The sequence below is a fragment of the Bactrocera latifrons genome, unplaced genomic scaffold (genome assembly GCF_001853355.1).
Source record: "Bactrocera latifrons isolate USDA-ARS-PBARC rearing strain unplaced genomic scaffold, ASM185335v1 scaffold_383, whole genome shotgun sequence".
NCBI lineage: Eukaryota > Metazoa > Arthropoda > Insecta > Diptera > Tephritidae > Bactrocera > Bactrocera latifrons.
This window is the reverse complement of record NW_017537027.1, coordinates 61,430-88,593: the sequence shown is the minus strand read 5'-3', so window position 1 is coordinate 88,593 and position 27,164 is coordinate 61,430. Positions and strand designations below refer to the sequence as shown.

Here is a 27,164-nt window from a genome sequence, read left to right as displayed (position 1 = left end):
GCCCACCTCCCATACAAAGGTTATGTTGAAAATCACTAAAAGTGCGTTAACCGACTAACAAAAAACGTCAGAAACACTAAATTTTACGGAAGAAATATCAGAAAGAAGGTGCACCCACTGCACTTATGGACCAAAAACCATATCTCAGGAACTACTCGACCGATTTCAATGAAATTCGGTACATAATAGTTTCTTAACACAACCACGCCTTCTTCCAATATAACGCTATTTCGGATTCCATCTGATGCCTTCTCTGTATAATATATACATTAGGAACCAATGATGATAGCGGAATAAAACTTTACACAAATACGGTATTTGATGCGAGAGTATAAAATGTTCGGTGACACCCGAACTTAGCCCTTCCTTACTTGTTAATTTATTATTTTTTTAATTTAAAACAACAATAGCAAACGGCGATCCAGAAAATTGCTTATGAGATTAGTAAAAGCAATTCCCCAGCTCAATTATCGAGAACAACTCAGATTTTGGATATTTTAATTACTGAAGATTCTAATTTGTGAACGGCGACTCTATTATTTTAAAATATTAATGTTTTATGTATATGTATACATATGTAGATGGAGTACAATAAGTTATGTAGACATTGTATACATATATTTCATATATTAATTCTTCATTCTTTTTTCTTATTTTTAAATAGGGTGATATATTTGCGGGAATTAATGATGGTATCCTTAGTAGGGCGGAAGCACTGGCGGCGGTGGATATGGGTAAACATCAAACCACACATCACCACAGTCAAATGCCGGGTCAAATAAAACATGACGTTATGTACCATCATCATAGTATGGCTGGACCTCCGCAACGACCATTGCAGGTAAGCCTAGACCGTTTTCATTCATATTAGGCACTAAACCAAATTATAGCTAAAATGAAATATTACACGTATTTGTCATTTTAAGCATTATAAAGTAGATCCCTATATTGTATATATTTGAGCCGATAGGTAGACTTTACTTCTGCATTACACTAAATTACTATAATTATAATCTTTATAATTGATTTATACCATATATTTTAAAGTGAAAGAATTAGATTTAATTAAAAAAATGTGTGAATCCGGTTTCCCCCATTTTAAAAAGTTAACATAAACGGGTAATGATATGCACCAAATTTGGTAGAAGTAATTTCTAAACTATGGGATTTCAAGCAAAAATTAGCGATGTCACGCCAACGCAATTTTATTATAGTACACTTTGTATAGGGTAAGTGGATGAGGTTACACGGTTTCACCCATTTTTCAAATCCAAAACCGATTTATTTCCAGTTAATTTGCTTAATAATAATCTTGGCGCCGGACTGTTGCGCTTTCGAGGAATTTGGATAACTTTCACCGGGCAACAACTACTCAGATTACTGGCCGCTGGAGTCACGAGTGTAATGTTTACTTTATTTATTCAGAGGATGTTTGACTTTTGAAAGTCCAAAATGTGACTCTTTGTTACTTTACTACCAATAATTTAAGAACTATTTAATTAAATGTCATTAAATTTTGAAAACTCACAAGGATAACCATTTTTTATTAAAATAGTCTAGAACATGACGATGGAGCAGAGGTTCCATTGAACGACCATGAAGAAGTTCGAATAGCAAAGACCCGCCCGAAGAACAACAAATCGGCGGGGTCCGATGGATTGCCGGCCGAGCTATTCAAACACGGCGGCGAAGAACTGATAAGGAGCATGCATCAGCTTCTTTGTAAAATATGGTCGGATGAAAGCATGCCCAACGATTTAAATTTAAGTGTGCTATGCCCAATCCACAAAAAAGGAGACCCCACAATCTGCACCAACTACCGTGGGATTAGCCTCCTTAACATCGCATATGAGGTTCTATCGAGCGTATTGTGTGAAAGATTAAAGCCCACCGTCAACAAACTGATTGGACCTTATCAGTGTGGCTTTAGACCTGGAAAATCAATAAACGACCAGATATTCACCATGAGCCAAATCTTGGAAAAGACCGGTGAAAGGTGGGAAGGACCTCTCCGAGCAGTTCGATACCAAACGAAGTTTCAGAGAAGGCGATTCCTTATCGTGCTCGTGATATTGATATCATCGCCCTCAACACCCGCGCCGTTAGTACTGTTTTCTCCAGACTGGACAAGGAAGCAAAACAAATGGGTCTGGCAGTGAACGAGGGCAAGACAAAATATCTCCTGTCATCAAATCAAGTGCGGCGACTGGCACTCGCGACTTGGTACTCATGTCACTGTTGACAGTCATAACTTTGAAGTCGTAGATAATTTCGTCTATCTTGGAACCAGCGTAAACACCACCAACAATGTCAGCCTGGAAATCCAACCCAGGATAACTCTTGCAAAACAGGGTAGCACCTGACTGAGTAGGCAATTGAGAAGCAAATTCCTCTCTCGACAAACAAAAACCAAACTCTATAAGTCACTCATAATTCCCGTCCGACGATGTCAACAACTGACGAGTCGACATTGCCAGTTTTCAAGAGAAAAGTTCTGTGAAAGTTGTATGGTCTTGTATGGAATGGACGAAAATAGTCCTGCTCTGGAAGTATTCGGCGCTGTACCCGCCGGGGGTATACTGAGCAATTCGCAGTTGTCAGTCAATTTGTGCGGAACAAACCATGCACACACCTTTCGTAAGCCCAAATGTTCGGTCAAAATGCGATAAATCGATGTTTTGGAGATTTTCAATTCCATTTTCATGAATTTCAATGATGATTTCGGCTGAGTTTTGATGAATTCACGCACAGTTTCGATGAAATTTCCGGTGAACACGGATTTTGTTTGTCTCACATGTTGACCATCATTTATGTCCTCACGACCACTTTGAAAACGTTGAAACCACTTGTGCACTCTGCTACTGATAGGCATTTATCGCCATAAACTTGTTTCATCAATTGAAAGGTTTCGGTAAAAGTTTTACCAATTTTAAAACAAAATTTAGTGTTGGCTCATTTTCGCACCGATAACACAAACATACTGACAGTTAAAACGCAATAAATTCTCACTGAAAGATATCAGATTCTAACGCACCAGTCGACATATAGATGGCACCACCTTGTACTACGAGTATATGTATGTTCACTTAATTTAGCTAAGATATCTTACATAAGATTCATTAATATGAATTGAACGATAAAACTAGGATTGCTTTTTATATTTCGATTTACTGTATCAAATTAAGTTTGTTTCATAATTTTTGACTTAGTTATAGCATTTTACAGTTTTTCGTTTAAGTGGTAAAGGGTGAGGGAATGAACTGAACAAACCTATTTGCGATATCAACATCTTCAGGGTGTCTTGATTTCTCAGTTTTTCCCGGAAGTCGCCAGGAATTCGTAACGTCTCCTCATCCTGGTTATTTATAATGTATACATATATAACTCTATATCTATATTAAGTAAACAAAGTATTAACTCTGTTGGACCGTGTTGCAAGAGTATAGTCATTTTTGTATAGTCTAAAACTACTTTCCACTTATTTGACGGATTAGATTTTTGTAAAAAATTAATAATTAATATGCTGCCGCAATGCAAGTTGTATTTCTTTACTTTATTTTCAAGAAAAAATAAATCTAGAATATCCAATCCCGCCTAAAAGAAAAGAAATAAGCTCATCTGGAAGGGACATAATTGTTAAACATTTCAAAGAAGGAAAAACATACCCTAAAATCGATTTTTTGGAAAAACATATTCTTCTACAGCTATAAAAAATTACAAACATATCGGTGTTTTTATATCTCGGCCCGTGAAGGGCGGCCTGAAATACTAGCACTAGCGTGAAACTCGTAACGTTTTGCAAAGTGTGAAGCAAAGTCTCAAAAGGTTACCACCATTCGCAAAATTTAAAAAAATATGATTTTGTGGTCAAGTCGCACACAAGAACTCAAATACTGTGTAGAATGGTGATAAAGAAGCAATAATGAAATTAATAGAGTCCACCATGGACAAATATGCATACCTAAATATCTTAAAAATATATTTGAAGCAAAGAGCGGAAGAATTAGGTCTTGAAAATGACTACTATTCTCTACAGGATAACGAACCGAAGTATACAGTAGACATTGTTAAGCTCTAGTTACTCTACAACTTTCCCTAAGCAGCTTTAAATACGACCATAATCACCAGATTTCAATCCTAAATAGCACCATAAGGTTCCCTGGAACATAAAATCCGCCTACGCACGATTACTTCAAAGGATATGCTGCACGAGGAATGTGCTCACATCCCTTCGACAGAAATGCTTAAGCTTGTCTAATCCATGCTAAAAGCTAAAGCTAGCTCAACTTTTTAAATGTTGGGGACATCCTATGAGTTCCTATTAAATTTTTTGAAGAATTCTGGGGTAGAATAACTTATGAACCTTGTACGCGGACTTTTTCTATTAGATTTTCTATTTGTCGACATGTTTTCTTTTGTTTAGATGTTATCGTCAGTATTTTAATCACTTATATTTTCATGGAACTAAATACATATGTTAATGTGTATATAAAAAATGGATCTTATGAAAAGTATATAAAGTTATCTGTTCCTACTAATTATTTTCGCAGACTCTTTCTGGGTAACGTACAAATATTAGCACATATAATTTGTAAAAAATTGCAAGCGCAGCTTAATTTGTACATAATTTCTGAAAAGATAGCGATATTTGCAATATTTATGACAGCATTAACAATACAATTTTATAATGTTATATAGAACAATATGTCCAATATGTAGTACACCATATATTATATACTATACTCGTATACAAGTATGTATAGCATATTAACCGCTTTATAAATTCGTTTAAAAATATATGTATTTCATCTTGAGGATAAAATGGAATGCTTCAAGTTAAATAGCCTAAAGATGATTAAAAGATTTATATGAAAACTATTTTGATAGCAGATACACTCAGAAGTTTGATATTTGAATTTATGGCTGCCTCCAAGATATGCTTTTCATTTCGTGTGACTGAATATGATATGTTAAATTTGTCAAAATATAGTCTCAATGATCAGCTTGAGAAGCTGAGTTGACGTAGCCATGTCTTCTAACTTCTCCGATCTGAAAATTTTCACACGTCCCTTTCTCCCCAAGTAGCTGTTAATTTTTCAGAACCGTGGATATCAGATTACTATAGCATATAGTTATCATACTAACTGAACGATCGAGATCAAGCGCTTACATGAAAAACATTTCATTTTACGAGATAACTTAACGAAATTTGGCAACAACGAAATCTCCGAAGAAATTGTTTAGATCAAATCATTATAGCATATAGCCACACAATCTAAACGATCGATAAACAGTTCTTTTAAGTAATCTCTTGTATTTGTGAAGGTAATAAGTACAAAATGTAGAACAAAAAGTATTTGTCAAAAACCAACGCAAGTTGAACTCTAATTCAGTGTCAGTTGGATTTTCAAACTGAAAATTCTATTTCCATTTTTGAACAAAGTTTTTAAGAAATTTTACTTTCAGAACTCACTGCATAGGAACTGAATTTTAATGTTATACACTATTAAAATAAGAGGAAAATGGGAGAAATTTTGCTTATAGCGCAATCTCAAACTAAAGGAGATTATTATTAGTATCAAAAATATCTGAGAAATTAATGTAGGTATAATATACATGTATATATGTATGTACAAATGGATGGGATATATATGATATAAGTAAGGAAATTAATACATATCAAATATGTAATGAATAAATGCATATTTTGATATTTGCTTGTGTAATTTTTTGTAAAATCGAAGGTACATATTTTTTGAAGTGATTGTAGTTGTAGTCTAGTTTTTTCCAACTCGAAAAAATTTCATAGAGGATTACAAAAGTCAATCATAAACTTTTCAAGTTAATTGTGGGATTTATGTAAATAAGATTGGAAACTTAGTTACGCTGAAAGTCCAATGAAATTTATCTATACGTGAGTATACCATATCAATCTGACTTTTTTTTCCACATTATAGCAAGTAAAACATGTGTGGAATCGATTTTAGCCGAAACAAAATATTTGTGATAAGTTCAAATTGCTTTCTGAGTATAATACAGTTTCTAGATCTATGTGAAGGTGCATTTGGCATCAAAAATAATCGGTGCCTCAACTGCCCAAATGTAATGCCCATACCCTAACAATATACCGTTTGTTTTAAAACGTTAGGTGAACACTGTACTCAATTATGAGCGTAAAGCACACAGGTTGCTAATGTTGAATATATGTAGTTGGAATCCTCAATATGCACTTCAGCTGCGAAACGAACTCATAGTTAATAGATTGCTTGTGTAAAACTAGTACATTTACATTGCAGGGGTGTTTTACCAGTAGTATTTGTTGTTCCGTCATGCTCCATTGTTCAGAACAGGTTGTGTAATTTGATTACAATCAAGTAGCAATCGAAATTTGTGCCCAACCCTTGAAATGAGGTTTAATATAATTAACGACACGAATTGTGTCCTTACCTGACAAACGACCGTCACGTGGCAATTTCCCAAAAGGCTTACACGTTATAATTTTAATTTTATTAAAGAAATATTTGGCACCGCATGGAAATACGTAATGCATTCGATTTCAATCAATAACTCGGAAAATATTGCAACCGTTGTTTATGGTATGTGGACAACATGTGTAAAAACATTTTTTATTTAAAATTTGGCTAAACTTAGATTATGCATATGATGTAGACTTTAAAATTGGAAATATGCCATGCAAGCTGTTTCAATTTTGCTAACTAGTTAAACTTTAAAGACAATATAGCTAATACAAAATTGCTCGAAAACTCGTTAACTTCTGTAAACAATGTGGAATTAGTATAATCGACGTGAGACGATATGTGCATACATGTATAGGTATATTGGTGCCTTTAAATTGGGTAGATGTGACGTAAATATATTCCAATAATAAGAGCAATACATTTTTGAATCAACTTAATGACATATACTAATGTGTCTCAAGTTTTTATACCGAATTGAAGTAGGTGATGTCCTTTTCACCCTTATCTATGTGGAAAATGAGTTCTATTTAATTTATACTCACCGATATGTACATTATGATGCATACATGAGCTTCCGGTTGGGAAATGAAACAGTAAATTATACTTAACAACATATGGTTGAATTTCAGTTAGCGATATCTTAGCGAAACCACAAAAAGTTTACTTACATGCACATAACTAATTTACTGCACCTGTTTGATTTTCGTTTTTTTCTTGAATAGACCCTGAACAGTGGTCGACAATCAAATTAAGTTTTACTTCAGGCATATTTTTCACGTGTTACAATGAATTGCTGAAGAAATGCTCATGAAGTATGTTATATACTGATTTTTCTAAGAATAAATTTTGATTTTCTATACAAATTTTTTTTTAGTGGCAACCGAAGGATATACAACGATTATAACGATCTTTATATAGGAATCCAGTTAAACCTATATAAGCGAGAGCTCAAGGGAGCACAATCTAATTCTCGCTTGTAGAGGTTTCTCACTAACCCGAGTTTATGGCATGTACCTGCGTAGCGTTTCTCTCTTATAGAGGTACGCAACAATAACAAGTTACAGCAGGTACGAATGTAGTAAATATGTAATACAAATATGATAAAATTATGTGTATATATGTATATTTTTAATATTGTGTATGTAATGTTCATTACATTTCGACATACACACCTGCTCAAAATAATAGTTACACAATACTTTTTGAAGTAAATCTCATGAATTAAAAACAAATTATGATAAAACAGTTTTGTTGTATATTTAACATTACTCAGTTAATAGCCAGAATATCCACCATTATTCTGGATTACTTTATTTATTCGTTTGGGCATAAAAAGTTTTTTGTATGCACTCCCATAACTGGTCTTTGTTAGAGAAAGATTGACTCGCAAAATTTGTTTTTAGTTCTCCCCATAGGTTTTCTATTGTATTTAAACCCGGGGATTGGCTTGGCCACTTCAAAACGTTAACATTATTACCTTCAAAATATTTTTTAACCGGTTTGGAGGTATGTTTTGGGTCATTATCTTGCTGATATACCCAACGTATTGGTAAGTTTTCTTCAGCATAAGGTAGCATGCTCCGACGCTGTCTTTTTGTTAGTTGTCCGGTATATAGGACCTACTCCATACCAATACTATGACGTTTCCATCTCCATGATTCATAGTTTTCTTTTTGTGAATCGACCGTAAAACTCCTTTCCTTTTGGACGACGCACATTTCTCTCACAATCGTTTCCAAACAAATTTACTTTCGTTTCATCGCTCCATAAGAGGTTTCTCCACTTTTTTGTTCCCTCAGGTCCTGACCAATCTAAATGACTTCTTGCAAAATTTAACCTCATATCTAAATTTTTTGATCGCCATAATGGAACTTTCCTGGCTATACGTCCTGGTAGTTATTCCTTTTCGCAAACGCCTGCGAACTACTTGGGTACTTACTACATTTCCAATTTCTGCTGCTATCGCCTTCTTTTTACAAAGAGTTACAATGTGGCGATCAAGAACTGTACTCGTTTTTTTGTTTTCTTCCACGAGTCTCCCTACTAGATTTTCGCTCTAAAGCATTTTTAACAAAATTATGAGACCTTTCCAAAAATTTCCCAATTTCCCGAATTCCTTACTTTCTGAGGTTTGAAACCAGCTGGGTTTCTTCAGCAGTGCAATGTGACTTCCGACGCATCTGATTAAAAAATAATTTAATTTATCTGCAGCATTTTGAGCTTTAATGAAAGAAAACTTATCAATTCAGATAAAAAAAACTTGAAAAACGGGATAAAATTAATTTTGTTTTCACAAAAAGCTAAGTTCACTTATGTATGTGTAACTATTATATTGAGCAATTTTATTTTTCTGAGAATTCACGCAAAACTGACACACGCATTAATTCGGGGGATCACATGCTTCATTCTCTTAGAAAGAGCGATGCCATATTATCTTAATTAAACTTACAGCATAACTTGTCGTATACAGCCCATAAAAAGTTTTTTAAACTGTTGAGAGTACTAGGTTTTATCGTGTAACTATTATTTATAAGGGTAGGTATCAAGATGCTTACAAAAAACAAAAAAAAAATCATGCATTATGTAATTTTATTTTATTTAGAACTTATTTACACTTAAAAAATCGGTAACCTTCGTTAGGTTTCTGTTTTTGTATTTTGAATGTTTTTCTCAAGCTCATAAATTGTATCGAATATTGCTTGATCAACAATCGCCGCGTATTCAAAGTACTGATAGACTGTCTTAAATTAAAGCATTAAAGGCTTCATTGCATTGATCATTATTTCTATTTCCGAAATCTGTGCCTTGTCTTCACCGTCATTTCCAGCAATGCAGGTGTTCACGCAATTCTTAATGATATCGTCGTCATTTTGTTCTCCAGCGTTAGTTACATTGTCGTCAATTCGAACGAAATTTTCGAAGCTCGGCATTAACATATTGGATCCGCGAGACACAAGATTAGTCCATTCCTCGTTGCTAGGTCCAACTTCAACATCATTTTCCTCCGGCAGGTGTTGCTCATCTGTACTTTTCCAAAACCGAGGTATAAGATAGCAGATCTTAAATTTGTAATTTGTTTTATCATTGTTACTGCATGTGTATATCTTCTATGAATGTATATATGTATTTTTATTGTAGCTATAGTTCCTTCTAAATAATACAAGCTGCGTTACAAAGTAACCAAAGTACTTTTGGAATCTAGCGCCTCCTGACGGCGCCATCAATAGAATCTGCTATCTTTATCGATTGAGCAGAGAAAATTTCATGACATTTCATTGATTGGAAGTAAAGTTATTGCGTTTTAAGTGTCAGTATGTTTTTGTTATCGGTGCGAAAATGAAGCAACATTAAATTTTGTTTTAAAATTGGTAAAACTTTTACCGAAACGTTTCAATTGATGAAACAAGTTTATGGCGATGATTATTGCTTAGAAGTCAACATTCGAACGACATCATTAAAGAGGTCAAAAAGGACAAAAACTTCCTTTACAACATTGTGACTGCTGACGAAACGTGGTGTTTCTAATTTGATCTCGAAAGGAAACGCCAGAGTGCTGAATGGAAGGCAGCGGACGAGCCGATACCCAAAAAATCGCGCATGGAGAAGTCAAAAGTGAAGACTATGCTGATTTGTTTTTATGATTCCAAGGGTATTGCCCACAAAGAATTTGTTCTACGCGGCCAAAACGTTAATATGCTATACTACCTTGGAGTTCTGAAACGTTTGGTGCGCCGTATTCGACGTGTTCGCGAAGATGAAAATTTGAGATTGTTGACAAAAAATCGCATTTTAACCATTAACCTCTCCCCGTATTCACCTGATATGGCACCGTGCAAATTCTTCCTTTTCGGAAAAATGCATTTGTCCATGAAGGGAAAGCGTTATGCAGACGTAGAGGCCATTCAAAAGGCTTGCACCTGCATATTGACGGCCATTCCGCCCAACGTGCTAAAACACTCGTTCGACATGCTTTTGGACCATACAAAAAGCTATATTGAAGCAGAAGGAGACTATTTTAAAAAAAGTAAAGTGATTTTTCTGAAAAAACCATTTGTTCTTTGTTGTTTTTTTAAGTCCTGTTTACTTTGGAACTCACCTTGTTTAAATAAATAAATAAAGCTCGACTGTCGCTTATAGAGGTAGAGATAAGTAGCAGTCTCACTTACGGAGGTCCATGAGGGAAGAACGACTCTCACTTATAAAGGTTTCTGTTTTTTGCTAATAAAGATTTTGGGAGCTTAAAATGATGGGTCTTGGCTATTACTCTCACTTACCCAGTTCGCACTTACCCAGGTGCAAAGTCAGTTGAAATTTTGGTTTCCGTATTGAAAGAATTTTCCAGGCTTCCCTTCATCCAGGACAGTTCTTATGCAGAATATTGGCATAGAATTTTGAGCGCTAAAGAAATTGATTCTTTAGCGGGTTGTCGCTTAAGTTTTACATAAACATTCAAACCTGGATAAGAAAGATTTCAAAGGAGTACAATTTCATTCCCGCTTAAAACGTTATTTAGTTCCACGAAGTAGAACAGGCACAATATTGACAAGAAAACAATACAAAACAAGTAAGGAAGAGCTAAGTTCGGGCGCAACCGACCATTTTATATTCTTTCAACTTGTAAGAAATAAAACCAGAGAAAAAAGTCAGCAGAAAATTACACACTAATATATCACACATTGACGGACATTTTCGATCAAAAGTCAACCCGAAGACTAAACTAAACTACTGCCGGAGACTAAATATGAAGAGTTTTTATTTGATTTAAACAATTTTTGGTCATAAGGTGGCACACACTAAAGACATTATTCATTCAAAGTTGTATTACATTATATTAATTGCTTCTTGATTTGTGTACTGGAAACTGAACGAATCAAGTAGAATTTAAAATTGTTTTATAAGGGAAGTAGGCGTGATTGTTTTCCGATTTCGTCTATTTTCACAATGTAACATAAGAATGTAAGAAGAAAGTGGCGTACTAAATTTTGAGTGCGGTCTGTTGGTTGAGCTGGTCGCCGAGTTGGCGAACTGCGAACGTTAAAAATTAAACAGGGTGACTGATGAATTTTGCTACATTAAGAAACTCAAATAATTTTGTTTTTTCAGTGATGGAATTCATTTTTATTTTATTCATGTTAAAGCTCATTCAATTTTATTAAATACAGCTTAATTAGTTTTAAAAATAATGGAATTTAAATGCCCCCCTGCTCGTTGATGCATGTGCGGCATCTTACCAAAAAGTTGTTCATTACTGCTTGGAGAGTTGAGACAGGAATAGCCGCAATTGTTTCTCGTATGGATTACCTTAGTTTATTCAAATTTGTTGGTTTTGCTTTGTAGACTTCCTGTTTGCAATAACCCCACAAGAAAAAGTCAGATGCAGTAAGGTCAGGCGACTTGGGTGGCCAACAAAATATTTAGTTTCTGGATATCAGCTTATTGGGAAATTTTCGTCGCAATTCTGTCATAACAGGTTGGCCTATGTGAGGAGCTGCACCATCTTGCTGAAACCACACAGAGTTGAAAGAAATTCTCATTCGGCGTAATTCTGGATAGAAAAACTCTCTCAACATGCTCAAGTAACGGTCTCCAGCAACCGTAACGGTGTGRCCGTTTTCTTCGAAGAAGTAGGGCCCGACAATGCAGCGTGATGAAACTGCACACCACACTGTGACACGAAGTTGGAAGCACTCCATATTCGACAATTTTGTTTGTTTATGTTGCCGTTTAAATCGAAATGGGCCTCGTCAGACATGACAAGACAGTTCAACATGTTTCCATCCTCCTCCACCATTTGAAGCATCTTCTGGCAAAATTCCAAGCGAATCGGCAAGTCTGCAGCGTTCAGTTTGTTGGYCATTTGAATTTTATATGGGAATAAGTCCAAATCTTTGTGCATAATTGACTGTAATGACTGTCTACTTACACCCATTTGAGCAGATAAGCTTCACGTCGAAACACGTGGATTATTTTGTATGGCAGCAGCTACAGCAGCGATTGTTTCCTCCATTCGAACTGAAGGGTTTCGATGGTAAGGTCTTCTGTTGACTGTCCCATGCTCGGCAAAATTGTTTACAAGTCTCATTATGGTCCATCTGCTCGGTGCGTGATAGTGGCGGACAATCCAAATTCTTGTTTCAGTGTCCCAGTTATTCATTTTTGTTAAATGTAAAAGTCATTCTGCAAAATAAAATAAAAATTAACCAGATTCATTAAATAAAAAAGCAGTTATTTAATTTTGTTTTGGTAGCGGCTTTCATCAGCCACCCTGTACATTATTTCCATGCAAAATTCTTGGGCAAACAAAGACATGATGTCGTTCTTCAATTCACAGTCGGCCTTCCAGAAATCGTTGAAGGACTCACAAAAATAAGCCAATGGAAGAATAGAACGACTGCAGTCTAATCTGTTCACCGTACTGTGCGACTTCGAGTTCATTGTTGGAATTTTCTGTCTCAGTGATGTATTGTCACTGACGCGGGCACTTAGTCTAATTCTGCAGAACGAATTAATCGACCTTTCGAAAGCATCAAACGTCATAACAAAATTGGTTGCAAGACTGAACACACGATGAATGCATACTTTGATGAAATATTTTCAAATATTACGCAGATGGCTGAAAAATTAGCTGTTGAAGCGAAAAAACCCAGAACATGTAGTCGTCAGAGCCATCGAAACAATCACCCATCTCAAAGCTGTGAGGACTTTTACTGGGCTTCTGTATACACTGTATATTCTGTACATACTCATTGATTTAAAAATTAAAATTATATAAATTAAAAATTTGAGTCTGCTGTTACCAAAATTTAACCTAAACTTAGAAGAAAAAGATAATCTTGCCAAGATACAAAGAACAACAAAAATCGAAGCTCAGGCCAAAAGTTGCGTTTGGGTAAAAACAATGGAAGACGAAAAAGACTACGAGAACGCAATTGTTTTCCGTTTTAGAGACCCTCAGCACTTGCGCTAAGAATATTTAGCCGACGATGCATACTCTTCTTCACGTACTTTGCACGTTTCCAGCCACAAATGCTAGTACTGAACGATGCTTTTCTTGTTTGCGCCGTATCAAGACTTGGCTCAAAGCAACAGAAAATTTTGAACGGCTTAGCACTGCTCAACTAACCAACCGTTAGTTAGTTTAAAACGAAACAGATATAAGGTTATATATACATATAATATATATAAATAGATATGAAGAGACGAGTAAATCCTGGTGATTGTTTCCCTGTCTGCCCGTGCAAGCTATAACTTGAATAAAAATTTAAATGTTCTGATGATACTTGGTGTACGCGTTCCTTGGTAAAAATAAATTAGGAGTTTGTAGATGAACTTATAAAAGTAAGCACTAAACTGAGATATAAAACTGTATTTTGACAAAGGCGATCGCAGTAGCAAGGGGCATCTGTGGGTATAAAATATTGTAAAATTGGGCCTGGTGGGTATTTGCTAATTTTCAATTTAACCGAATGTGCGGAAAATGTACGCAAATAAAGGCAAGAGTGCCGAAATTATTCCAGTTCGAATAAATTTAAAAAAAACTTTTACTTCAAACTATTCATTAAGACAAATAATAATCAAGTCGAATTTAATCGAAGCGGCAAAATCTTGATAGAAAATTGGTTTTTACATTTTGTTTTGATTAAATCTGCTCAATACAAGCCCAAGAATGAGGTAGTGACAGCAATCCCTGTGCGTTGCAAAAATTATTGTTTGTTCACCGCTTTATTGACCGTATTTCCCAAACGTCTACAGTTGAAGCTAGAAAGAGAAGTTATCAGCTTCGATTAGTTTGAACCAATTTAGCCATAAAAACCGTTCGCAAACACATTCTCAGATATCCCCTTAGAAAGAAGAAAAATATGTCAATACTTATTCGAGATAATCTTCACATAAAAGTCTACCGTCGCTTAACTGGTTTCTTCTGACAATGACTTTGAAGGAAATTAGGCTAACTAGATGTAAACGGCTTCTTCAGTGACACGCGATCAACTGCCATGAAAATATCCGTCTGAGAAAAGTACATTTTTTTACTGTTCGAGAAGTTTTTAATAAGAAAAACTACAAAATCTACGTCAAAACTTCCAAAGAATGTTATTCCAAATGAGGACCCCGTGGAGAGCATTTAATCTTTTGCTGCTCACACGACTCAGAAACCGTTGCAATATATATATTGTTTAATATATAAAAAAATTTATTGAAAAATTTACTATAGTATAATGGCAGGACTAAGTATATTTTTGCTATAATTTCTTTATTTAAAACCGTAATAGTCTGCAAATTAGTTAACGGGGATAATGATAAGAGAAGTTTAAAGACTACTTGAAAATTGTACGTCACGTACCACTTTAAGCCATGAAACAAAAAATTCTTTGAGTAAAATAATTTTTTAACTTCGCCTACATTGTAACATATATTTAAAATAAAAGTGAAGTATCCGCTACCAAAAATGTATTATAATTATATATAATTATGGTGACCTATTTTTTATCACTTATACATATTTACTTGAAAACAACTAAAAGCTTCAAATATGAATATAAAGGTGCTTATAATATTGTAAAGATAAAGATCAACATTTTATTGTATTTCATTTCTATGTACATATGCACATACTTCCAAAAAAAAACACTTCTATGTGCACATTATATGCATATGTTTCTTATAAACATGATTTTAATCCGTTAAGTTTTTACAAGCATCTGCTACGTATCTATTCAATACGAACTAAATGTTTCCACTTTTAATTTATTCAATAAGGTTGTTGTTTACTTACACAAAAGTGAACAGCAAATTGATCGTATTAATGACAATAACTAGTTTATCCCGCCCCCGTTATCAATTCAGAGATTATATGCGGATTTCCATTACCGTATAGAACATGAAAAACAAGGAAGGGGTCCGAGGCTTAATGCAATATCAAAGGTATTCAAAGAACATCACTTTTCGATTTATACAAACACATACATAGGTATAAATGCACATACATATGTAGATATACTTATTTCTCATTTTCTCCGCTGCTGATTTAAAGCTACGTGTAGTAAATGTACATACAAATTGTAAGGCATTCCCTTAGGAATTCCCAGGCAATATAACTGAAAGCAAAAATGAAGACAGCAAGTGCAAAGCCATCCGTCCATTTAACAAGTGGCTGCTCAGCCTCCTCCATTTGTGCATCTATCTCTTGTAATGCTCATCTCTCATCCAGCTTTTCCGACAAAAGGTTCATGTATAAGTACGAATTTATCCGTTATACCCGCTATAATAAAAATAAATCATAATATTCCCAACTCACCCTTAATCCACCTGCCTTATGCGCGTACCAGTTAACGGCAATGTTACAAGCATACGGTGAAGTTGTAACCCCGAATACTTAATGCATCTACTTGTTAATATCATTGAAACCTGTACCGTACTTCTTCACCTCACCTCCCAATATTTGCCATCAACCTGTCAGTGTTGTGTTTTTTGTTTTGCTTATAACTTTTTAACGCTATTTGCTACTCTTGCTTTCGTTGAAAACCTTTGCTAAAGAAGTTTTATTCTTCTAGCTGATTTAGCTAAATATAAGGACGTGCGTGTAATTCTCGCTTGTTGGTGCTCGAAAGGATGATATTAATAATGGGCAAGCAACCAAAAGACACAAAATATACTTATATTTTATGTCATCTTCAGCTAGCATCACTAGTTTAAACGTTCTACTATACTTTACAATTAGTAGGCGTCAACTATAGTCGCTGCTCTACTTTGGTATGTAAATTTTTTCAATTATAATGGATTGAAACAAATCCAAAAGTTTAACCAACGTGAGCCCATGTTAAATTGTACGATTATAAGATACAGTATGATCTTGATAATTATCTGAATAATTAATTTTCCTTAAGATTAGAAAAATACCATTATGAAAAATAAGTGTTGTTTTCATCTCTTAAGAAAATTGTAACTTGTTTTCATAAATATTTCACCAAGTAGTGTATTTTATAAATAAATTTTTTTAATTAAAATTTACGTATCTGAAATGTATATTTCGAATCCTATTATCGAAATTATACTGTATTATATACCTATACATACATATCAATATTTATAATACGCACATCCGTGTGAACATACATATGTATGCATGCAAATATGGATAGTTGTACCTTTGGGCGTTGTTCTTTTATATTCGTACAGGTTGCTGGTAGCTGTTCTTGCAGCCGACCGACCGTCTGCTGAGTATATTGATATGTTTCCCAAAAGAGTACCTAAGCCGGTAGCGGAAACTATGAATTGGGACCGCAATGTGTAAAAAATTATAGCAAAATGTTTTTCGGGGTGGCATCTGCAGTGTGCTCCCTGCGGTAACAATATGTTAACCCCACGCCTTGTGTAAAGAAACACCTTTTTCTCGCGGCTAATGTTTTTGGTACAATCGAATTGTGAGTATTTTGAGTGTGACCGTATGCACCCTTAAACGTTCAGATGCGATGCCACAGCGACAATGTGATAAAAGCAAAAGATGCGGAACTTTAAGTACAATAAAATAAAATCTATTACGTGGCAAACCACCCCATATTTATGCGGCAATTTGTTGTTTTATGATTGTGTAGTAAAGTGTATCATTTTCCCATTTGAACCCCTTGCCACAATTTCAATTTATAAAGATTTGTGAGAAGCAATGTTGCCCTGTGCACTTGTTTTGATTTGTTTGGAATAATAACAGATGCTAGCAAAACATATTATTCATTGTTAAAATTATTAACGCTTTACAATGACTATGCAAGTACTAGTCCAAACATGCATACATATAGTTATGTATTCTATTAACATATGTAAGTATGAAGTTCACTTGTGTACAATCTAAGTGTTTGTTCAGCTCTTTAAATTTCGTGCCATATTAAAATAGTATAAATATTTACCGTTATTGTTCGCGACCGCTCATTTGTGTAACACCAATTATTTCACTTATTTGAACTGGTGCTCTAATGGTTTCCAAGTTCTTGGTTAAACATTTTCTTATATTTTAAAATAGAAAAATTTTTCGTTTTTTAAATTCCGTGTAAAGTAATCAGGAATGCAAAAGTTTTACTTTTGCTTACATAATTTAATATAACATATTATATTATATTAATATAATGTAGAAATATGTTTATTTACTTACATATAATACCATAAATTATATACCGTACTAGGTGTTCAGTGCAATAAGGTTTGTCAGAGTTGAGAAAATAAACAATATTAGATGAATTTTATTGAAATAGATTATTATAAAATGAATCAGCCTATTGGAAGCGGTCTCTTGAAGTCCCGCTAATCACTGAGTAAAATTATCATACACAGATCACAAATGTTAGAAGCAGCTCAATTATTTAGTATAGTAGGTGTTAGCCAAAATATTATATATACAATATCTTCTCTTTACTGGCGAAGACAACGCTTACGCGGTTATAACCGAGTTAACAACAGCGCGCCAGGCGTTTCTCCTCTTTACTATGTGACGCCAATTGGAAATTCCAAGTGAATCCAGGTCCTCCTCCTGGTCTTTCCAATGGAGTCGAGGTCTTTCTCTCTATTCACCGGCAGATACTGCATCAAAAACTTTCAGAGCTGGAGTGTCTTCAACTATTCGGACGACATGACCTAGCCAACGGAGCAGTCTTTTAATTCGCTCAACTACATATGTCAACCTCGTTATACATATATCTCAAACAGCATATCTTTCCATCGAATGCGGTATTCGCCGTGGCCAATGCGCAAAGGAAAATAAATCTGCCGCATAACCTTTCTCTCGAAAACTCATAACGTCGACTCATCAGATGTTATCATCGCCCATGCCTCTGCTCCATATAGTATGACTGGAATAACGAGTGATTTAGTGTAATTTTTATTCATCGAGAGAGGACTTTACTTCTCAATTGTTGCTCCTTTTCGTGCTGTGAAAATCAGTTTTAAAAAAGAAAAGGAGGTGATGTCTGTGAGAGGACTTTATTTCTCAACTATTGCTTCTTTTCGTGCTATCAAAATCAGTTTTAAAATCGATAAAGAGGTCGTGTGTGTCGATTCTCTTTTCACGGGTCTTTTCCAATACTTGGCGCATGGTGAATATTTGGTCAGTTGTAGACTTTCCAGGTTTAAAGCCACATTGGTATGCGCTGTTGAGGAGGCTTATCCCACGGTAGTTGGCGCAGATTGTGGAGTGTCCCTTATTGTGGATTGCGCAGAGTACATTTAAATTCCAATCGTTGGGCATGCTTTCGTTTGACCATATTCTACAAAGATGCTGACATATGCTCCTTGTCAGTTCTTCGCCGCCGTCTTTGAATAGCTCGATCGTTGTTCTTCAGAGGCGGAATTGCTATTCGAACTTCTTCCAGTGGAACGTCTGCTCCATCGTCATCGATAGGGGAATAGGATTCGCCCTTTCCTGGCGTTATATTTTCACTGACATTAAGCAGGTTGGAGAAGTGTTCCCCCCATAACTTTAGTATGCTTTAGGCATTGGTTACTAGATCTTTTCTAGGGGTTCTACAGCCAAAGCTTTTCTATACCGAGTTTCTGAGGTCACATCGTCCTTTTCTTCCTTTGGATCGTGGGCGCAAATCAGCGATATGTTAAAGAACTTTGATGCGGATAGTGGCTAGGTTCATCCACCGGACTGAATGACAGTACTCGGTGACGGAGTCTCTCCCCCACCAGGAATCTCACATCGAATTTGCACTCCTTTATATGGGCACTGTAGTAAATGTCACAAGGGAATACTCGCCTCAGTCATTGTCCCGTTCATCGCACTTCTTGGAGGGCGGTGATGTCAGCCTTCACTCTAAAGACGACATCAACCAGGTGGGTAGCGGCACCTTCCTAATTAAGGGACCGGACATACCTTATACATGCTCTGAAATCGTTACACTTTAAATAAATCTCTTCGATGGTAATGTCCTAAAATAATAATATTACACTTTCAATTAGAAAATCTTTTATATTGACATTCTGTGCATATTTGCCCACCCGTGAGCGATGCTCTTGCATTCAATGAATTGAATTTGAAAATACTAATTATTTTTGAACATTTCTGTCTCTTTTTGATTCATTTTTATAATATAGTGAAGGACCTCGTCCAAGCTTTGCTGTGGATAAGGCATACATTAATTATTAATTATTCAATACAGTAAAATTTTATTTATGGATAAAAACAAAACGTTATTCCTGATGTAAAAATAACCCTTTGGACTACTTCCAAATTTTAAAATAATTCATATTAATTTTCTTCGATTTGTTATTAAGCACAAATAGACATATATTACCACGTGTTGTTTTTTTACTTTATGAATTTGTAAGAAATAATTGTTTTTCAAAGTTGTTAGTTGATAATACTTGTGATAATTGAAGCGGGTACATCAATCTTAATTTTAAACCATAATATTTAAAGTTTTTTAATTATAAACATTTTCAAGGGGCAAGAGGAACATTTCTCCATTAAAATTTCCAGTCAATTTGCTACAATAATATTTCCTGTAATAATTTTCTTTACCAAACGTGAACCGTTGCATAATTGAGTGGATTGTAATTATACTGAATAATAATTATTGAAGAATTCTCAACCGATGATTATATATGTCATTCCGGAATATACTTATAAAGGTAATTTTCATTTTCAGTTTTAGCGACAAAAGTATCCACTCACTCCGATCTATACACATTTTTATATGCGTTTAACCAATTTTAGAAGCATGGTTGCAACATATCCAGTTTAAAAAAAACACAACAACAATTTGCTTGAACCTGTCACGATGTCATAGACATGTTTCGAAACACTGCTGTCGTATTTTGTTAATATTTCTCTCGACCAATCGACACAAGCCTTTCTTGAGTGATTGAAAAGCTATGTGGAATCTTACTTGAATGCATTTTTTTTATAGTCCTTCCCGAAATTCATCTTGGAGTGATCTACAATTTCGATTGGATTCACCATACAATCGATAAAGACTGGAAATTCATCATGAGGAGTTGATCTACGTCCAAAGGTGTAAAAAAATAATCGCGCGGAAACGTTCGCCATTTAAGTAAATTTGTGATATAAGCTAAGCTATGTTCTTTTGTAAGCGAACATTTTATACTTTCGCATGGTAAAGTGATATATGGGATATTTTAATTAAAAGTAAGAAGTTATTAAAAAATATTTTTTCTGATTTCAACATGATTTCTTATATATTGGGCGATAGTTGCGGTTTAAAGTCAACTGGAAACTTGAAATATTTTAATTAAGTATGTAGGGGCTAAAATAAGTATTCAAAAAGTTTTACCCAATTTTTTGCACAGCGTTGACTGACAAAAATATTCCGTTTCGCCTAAAAGTGGGTGGTGAGATGCCCATTGTTCAATGATATTGATATCATCGGCATTCGCCAACAGCTGTACACATGTATAAAAGATTGTACCTGTTCGATTAAGTCTTGAAGGTCGAATTATTTTCTCCAGCAGGAGATTAAAGAAGTCGCACGATATCTTCCCTATCCTCCCCTTGTTTGAAACTTCGTTTGTTATCAAACTGCCGATTGTGAGGGAGCTTTTGGTGTTGCTCAACGCAGTTCAGACATCGCGGTATAAAGGCAGCTCCTTTATGTGCTGTCGAAAGCAGCTTTGAAATCAACGAAGAGGTGGTGTGTGTTGATTTTCCTTTCACGGGTCTTTTCCAAAATTTGGTGCATGGTGAATATCTGGTCGGTTTTTGATTTGCCAGGTCTAAAGGTTCAATCAGTTTGTTTACGGGGGGCTTTAATCTTTCACACAATAGTTTAGAGACTTATCCCACGGTAGTTGGGAGTGTTGGCGCAGAGTGTGTGGTCTCCATCTTGGTGGATTGGGCAAAGCACACTTAAATTCCAATCGTTGGGCATGCTTTTGTTCGACCATATTTTACAAAAAAGAGCATGCATCCTCCTTATCAGTTCTTCGCCAGCATGTTTGAATAGCTCGGCCTACAATCCATCGGCCTCCGCTGCTTTGTTGTTCTTCAGACGGGTAATTTCGAACTTCTTCATAGTCGAACTTTTCGAACTTCTTCATAGTCGGCCAATGGAGCGTCCGCTCTATCGTCATCGATTGGGGAATCGGGTTCGATTTCTCCTTTCGTTATACTTCTACTGCCATTCAACAGGCTGGAAAAGTGTCCCCTTCATAATTTTAGTATTTTTGGGCGTCGATAACTGGATCACCTTTAGGTTTTCTGCCCCGGTCTTGAAACCGTCTGATAGCCGCCGAACTTTTGTCATAGAATTTTGGAGCATTACCCCTGTCAGCGAGCTTGTCAAGCTCTTCAAGTGTTGTAGTCGATCGTAATGTTACGAGGTAGACAGTCTGTTTTCTCACCGCTACAACACGGCACTCCTCGTCGTAGCTGCTGTTCTTTTGCATTTTCCAAAACCAAGTGTTTCGGTTGCAGCTGTCTGTTGTGATTGCAGCTTCTCAACGTCGAATCTTCCTTATGGCATATTTTAAAGACATGATTTGTGAAAAATTTTATCCTAATAATTAGTGCTTGATTTTTAAGCCAAGTAAGAAAGTGAAAAAATCGAAGGGAACATAAATTTATGTTATATGGGAAGTGAGTGTGGTCCTATTTTGCCCATTTTCGTAATGCATCACAGAGAAGTCAGGCTAATTTTACCAACCAAATTTAGTTGAAACTGGTAAAGTAGGTTCGTAGATATGTTTTTTCCTTTCTATAATTGCGAATACTGCCGCAATTTGAAATATTTCTCCGTGACATACAAAATTTGTTGAATGTCTAAAGATATAGCCGACACAGTTAGGCACAAAAAATTAACAAAAACACGAATTAACTCAGATATAATATTACCGAAAATTTTTTCTATCACACTCTAATAATTATTTTGGGTAATTTTTAATACTTGATGAATCAATTAGAAAACATATTTAGTAAAATTTTCTGGTGTGACTTCACTGAAGATGTGTATGATAGTAGTCTTTCGCACGGCATACTGAAGATATAACGGTACTTTAAAAATAGTTACTATCATATGCAGAAGCACCAGCTAAATATGTACATGAGTAAACAGGTCTAGTACTAGTTTTGCGTTTCTATTCTTGTTCACTTATTTTTAAACATTTACTTGAAACATTAATATTATTATTTTAAACATAGTAGTCTTTATGAAGTTTAATACTTGTAGCATGGCAAAATTTTAAATCGACCTTCTAATATTAAATACTACTAAATTGAAAAAAATACATTAATGAAATTCTTTATTGCAATGTAGAATGCTGTAGTCCAGTGCTTCACAAACTTAGTTTTGCCATGACCCGGTAATTTTCACACAGTCCTTTCGTAACCCACTTAATAATATTTAACTCAAGACGGGCATGAGATTAAATAATACACGTTTAATAATATTAAGAGAAATGTTTTATTATTATTAATTTATAATATTTTGGTATCTTTGGTACTTACTTTTTAGTGCGAAACTTTACTAGCTACTTTAGTAGCTGTTGTTTATTTTTAATTATACAGTTCAAGTTTGCTGAACTTGCTGAAAGTTTTATTTTGAGATCGGGTGCACTTCCAGTCTGTTTCGATATTATTTTTTTTTTTTAGGTAAAATAGTGTTGAAAACCCAACTTCACATTTTTAAGTCTTCAAAGCTTTTCTCTTTATTCATTCTCGCTTGAATTCAGTCGTTTTACATATTTTTCTGCCTTTGAACGTGTTCATTTCTGCTAAATAGCAGCGAAAATGGTGAATTATGTACTACAATTCTATAAGCTCTGTTAGCCGTTCAATCGAACATCATACAGAATACAATTTGCACCTTCTCTATATCTTTAATTCTCTGACTGAGCTTTGGCCTCGATCTTTTGTTTCAACTTCAGGTCAGTCATCAGCGGTGAGTGGCACTTGCGGGCGCGTGAATCTACATATACATATATATAAAAGAAATTTGTTGTTAGTTACACCATTTATAACTAAAGAACGGCTGAACCGATTTGGTTGAAAATTGGTGGGGAGGTAGCTTAGAACAAGGGTAAGGACATAGGATACTTTCTATTTCTTTATTTCAAAATTTAATACAACTCATAAGTCCAAAAAATTATATTTCAAATCATAAGCATTTGATCAAAATTCACGTTTGTAGGAATCACTTAAATATTTAATTTCTTCAAAAAAAAAAAAAAAAAAAATAAACACAACCTCACATCTATTTATTAAAGATAGTTGTTGTTAGTTACACCATTTATAACTCAAGAACGGCTGAACCGATTTGGCTGAAGATTGGTGGGGAGGTAGCTTAGAACCAGGGTAAGGAGATAGGGTACTTTTGATTTATTTATGTTAGAATGCAATACAACTCATATATACAAGAGTTATATTTCATATCATAGGCATTTTTTCAAAATTCATATATGCGTAAAAATAATACAATTGCTAAGTATTTGGAATTGTAAAAAAGAACTGCAACCAAACACGCAGTGAAATAGATTATAACTGTAATACTATACACACATACAACTATAATAGTTTTATTATACCACGTGCATCCCAAAAGACTGATATCATATCCTTTCCAGCCGAATTTTTCGTCTTTCCACGCTTGAGAACCGGTTCATCAAGTGCAGCCCACTACATAGAATGACTGTCGATTGGACTCTAATGGAAAATGATGGAGCTATGTTTCTGTTGTCACACACCGACGTAAAAATTTGGTTTTATTACGATTAAAGAGCACTTCGTTGTTTTTGTTGAATTATGAACTTGCGAGGCACCCACTTTGCACAGAGCTTTCGCCTCTTTAAAGCATCACTATCCTCGGTGCTCATTTCTCCTGTTTCCAGCTGAGCAAATATCTTTTCAACGGTGGATTTCTCTGAGCCCAAATTCAACAGTATTTTCCCCCAAAAAGTAATGATTTATTAACAAACAAAATGCTTTATGATCCATGTTTTTGTAAACTAACACAAAATTTCGAAGTGTCGAAAAAGAGCATTCAAAGCTTACATTCGTCACAGGAAGTGTGCAGAATATGCGAATAAAACCTTTGAACTTCAAACGTCGCACGACGTTGCCATTATCCAAAAGACTTTTGAATCTATTTATGAAGCAGTCAATAAGTTTTTCCCATTCTTTGATTTTTAAAGCAGCTACTTTTGCTGGAAGCGGCAAAGTTGAAATCCATCCAATACTTCTGAGGTATAATACACTGAGACCCTGAAGTATTCTTCGCAAGTTCTCACGCAGAAATTTTCGAATTTCGTTTGTCGGTCGCAACTTCTTCGTTTTTCTTCGTCAACTTTCAGTTCTGCTTTCATTTTTTTCGCGTCTGAATAAGTAGATCGAGAATGTTCCCTAGCTTTTTGTCTTTGGTTTCGGAACGTTGCAAGCAGCGTCTCTATCATATTTGATGCGTTTACCACATCGATCGATTATTTCTGAGGAATCACGCTGAGTGAATGAGTTGGAAATAGAATAACACATAGACAAAAAAATGCCAATTATAAATTGAAAATTGCATATGCTCATTTGCGATGAGTATCGCTGCTTTTCTCACTGTTTCTTTATTTTTCCTGTTACTAATTTTTCTATGTTGGAAAACTTGGAGGATAACCGCGGAGAATGTATCAATCAAACATATCACAGATGAACCTGAATCTATTTTTTCTATCAAGCTGCGTCGCTCAAATTTAGCACTTTCAGTTACGGATCTGATTGGATTTATTAAAAATCTAATCTGCGTACGACGCTACAATCTGTAACTTCGGTGGTGTTCCAGTATAATTTAATATATTTGGAAATAGAAACAGTTTTTATTTTATTAATGGCAAATTTCTTGATTATATTTCTGCCCTTTATATTTTTCCAGTGTAGTAAAATGACTAATATTCCACTAGGTCCTTGGTGGGGGAAAATTTTGCCCATTTTCTCCCTCTGTGTCTGCCACTGAATATTGAGTTATATAAATATAAATGATGAAAATGGCAAGACGATTTGACGCTTGACCGCCCGTCCTCCCATTTGTCTATGTAAGGTGTAACTTGAGTAAAAATTTAAATATCGTCACGAAACTTTGTGCACGTGCTCCCTGGTCCTAATAATAATAAATAAATAAAATGCCATCGCTAAGCAAAAAATTGAGAAACAAAATTGTTATTTAGTTAAACATATCTCATTGAAAAGGAGTGCGTGGGCTAGTCCCAAACCAAAATTTCCACCAATTCTTACAGAATTATGAAATAGTTGAATTTGGATGATAACCCCGTGCACTCCTCATAAAATGGTTTTGTTAAACACTATTTAAAGAGGGACAAATCAATAACTAAATACATTTGAGACATTAAGTTTTATATCCAAGATGACACAACAGGGCTTTACAGGCTCCGATGTCAAAATTGAAATATGGGGGTAAAAACCTTACTTTAAGTACAATCACAAGCTAACCAAGTTTTCACATTGGCCCTGTTCTAAGAAAACAAATCGCTTATCAAATTTGTAATCCTAATAGAAAATAGTTTACAAAAGTTGATTGAATTAAACAAAAAAAAAAAAAACAATGGTCAATATATAACCCGTTGAATATAATTGTTCTCTATATTAAGACAGATATATTTTTCAACGAAATTTTTTTCTCAGCAATTAAATTTTTATGCGTATAATTTCAAAAGATCGTTACAATACATTTTAATAAAAAAGTCCATGTTTATTCATTAAATTTCATAGAAAACAGTACAGTAAGAGTTATATACATATTATATATGTAAATTTTTTAACTACATATTCATCGTAAATAGGTTTTTGTTTTTTGCGTTCAGAAATTAAGTTTTTTTACTGCTTTTTCGAAGAGGATTTGCAGCACTAAAGATTAGAGTACTCAATATTAAAATTTAGCTGTGCAATATACCATATCAAGTCCTTTACTATTTAGAGTGTTCCCTGTATCTAGACATGACTGTATATCCGTTCAATATTAATTCTTTCAAATTTCATATAGATTTGAGCCGTAGAGCCTAAGTTACAGCTGTCAGCAGTGCGGCACTCCCAGAAGTACGGAATCGCAATTATCTCAAAACTATGTTTTTCAACAAATTAACGAATTGCTGCTTGATTGTTATTGTATTTGATTTCAGACGATCAAAAATTTAATTTAATAACTTCAGACATATACACATAAATTTACATGCAGATTATTAAAACAATCTCAACTTAAAGTGGTATAACTTCCATTTTCAATACTAACAAGTTGTGTTTTACACGTTTTACTTACTGTTATAAATGGCTCATATAACAAATAACTGTCAAAGTGGCATACAAATTTGTTATAGAAAATTTTAATCCTGAAATAGCAGGCAAATAGAAATTGTATGTATTTATTTATTGATTTTAGTGATTAAAAATTCAAATAAATATACATACATATGTTGTTTACAGAACGCGTAAAGAATGACATTGATGAATTCCCTCACCAAAGAAAAAGCTTTATTTAAAAATTAATTTTTAGAAACTGATTTGCAAAACTCTGCTGTCATGAAGAAAACCAGGTCCGCCACAAATTGCATCTGTAAACTTTTTATCTGCATCTACTACTGCTTGAAGTACTAGTGGTGTTTTCTTTCGAAATAATTGCTCTTATTTTTTCTAAGAGCCTTTGTAATTTTTTACATATATAATATTATACGTAAATTAGTTAACTGAAATAG

At 34.6% G+C, this 27,164-nt stretch overlaps 1 protein-coding gene across 3 annotated transcripts in view; it reads left to right on the top strand.

Annotated features, from left to right (window-relative positions):
* The window catches only part of LOC108972175 (inhibitory POU protein), a 74,827-nt gene that overhangs the window by 24,269 nt on the left and 23,394 nt on the right, over positions 1-27,164 (top strand). For all 3 annotated transcript variants that reach the window (XM_018938688.1, XM_018938687.1, XM_018938689.1), the window contains exon 3: positions 665-841. In XM_018938688.1, coding sequence (XP_018794233.1) covers positions 665-841 — 177 coding nt within the window. The remainder of the gene's footprint in view (positions 1-664; positions 842-27,164) is intronic.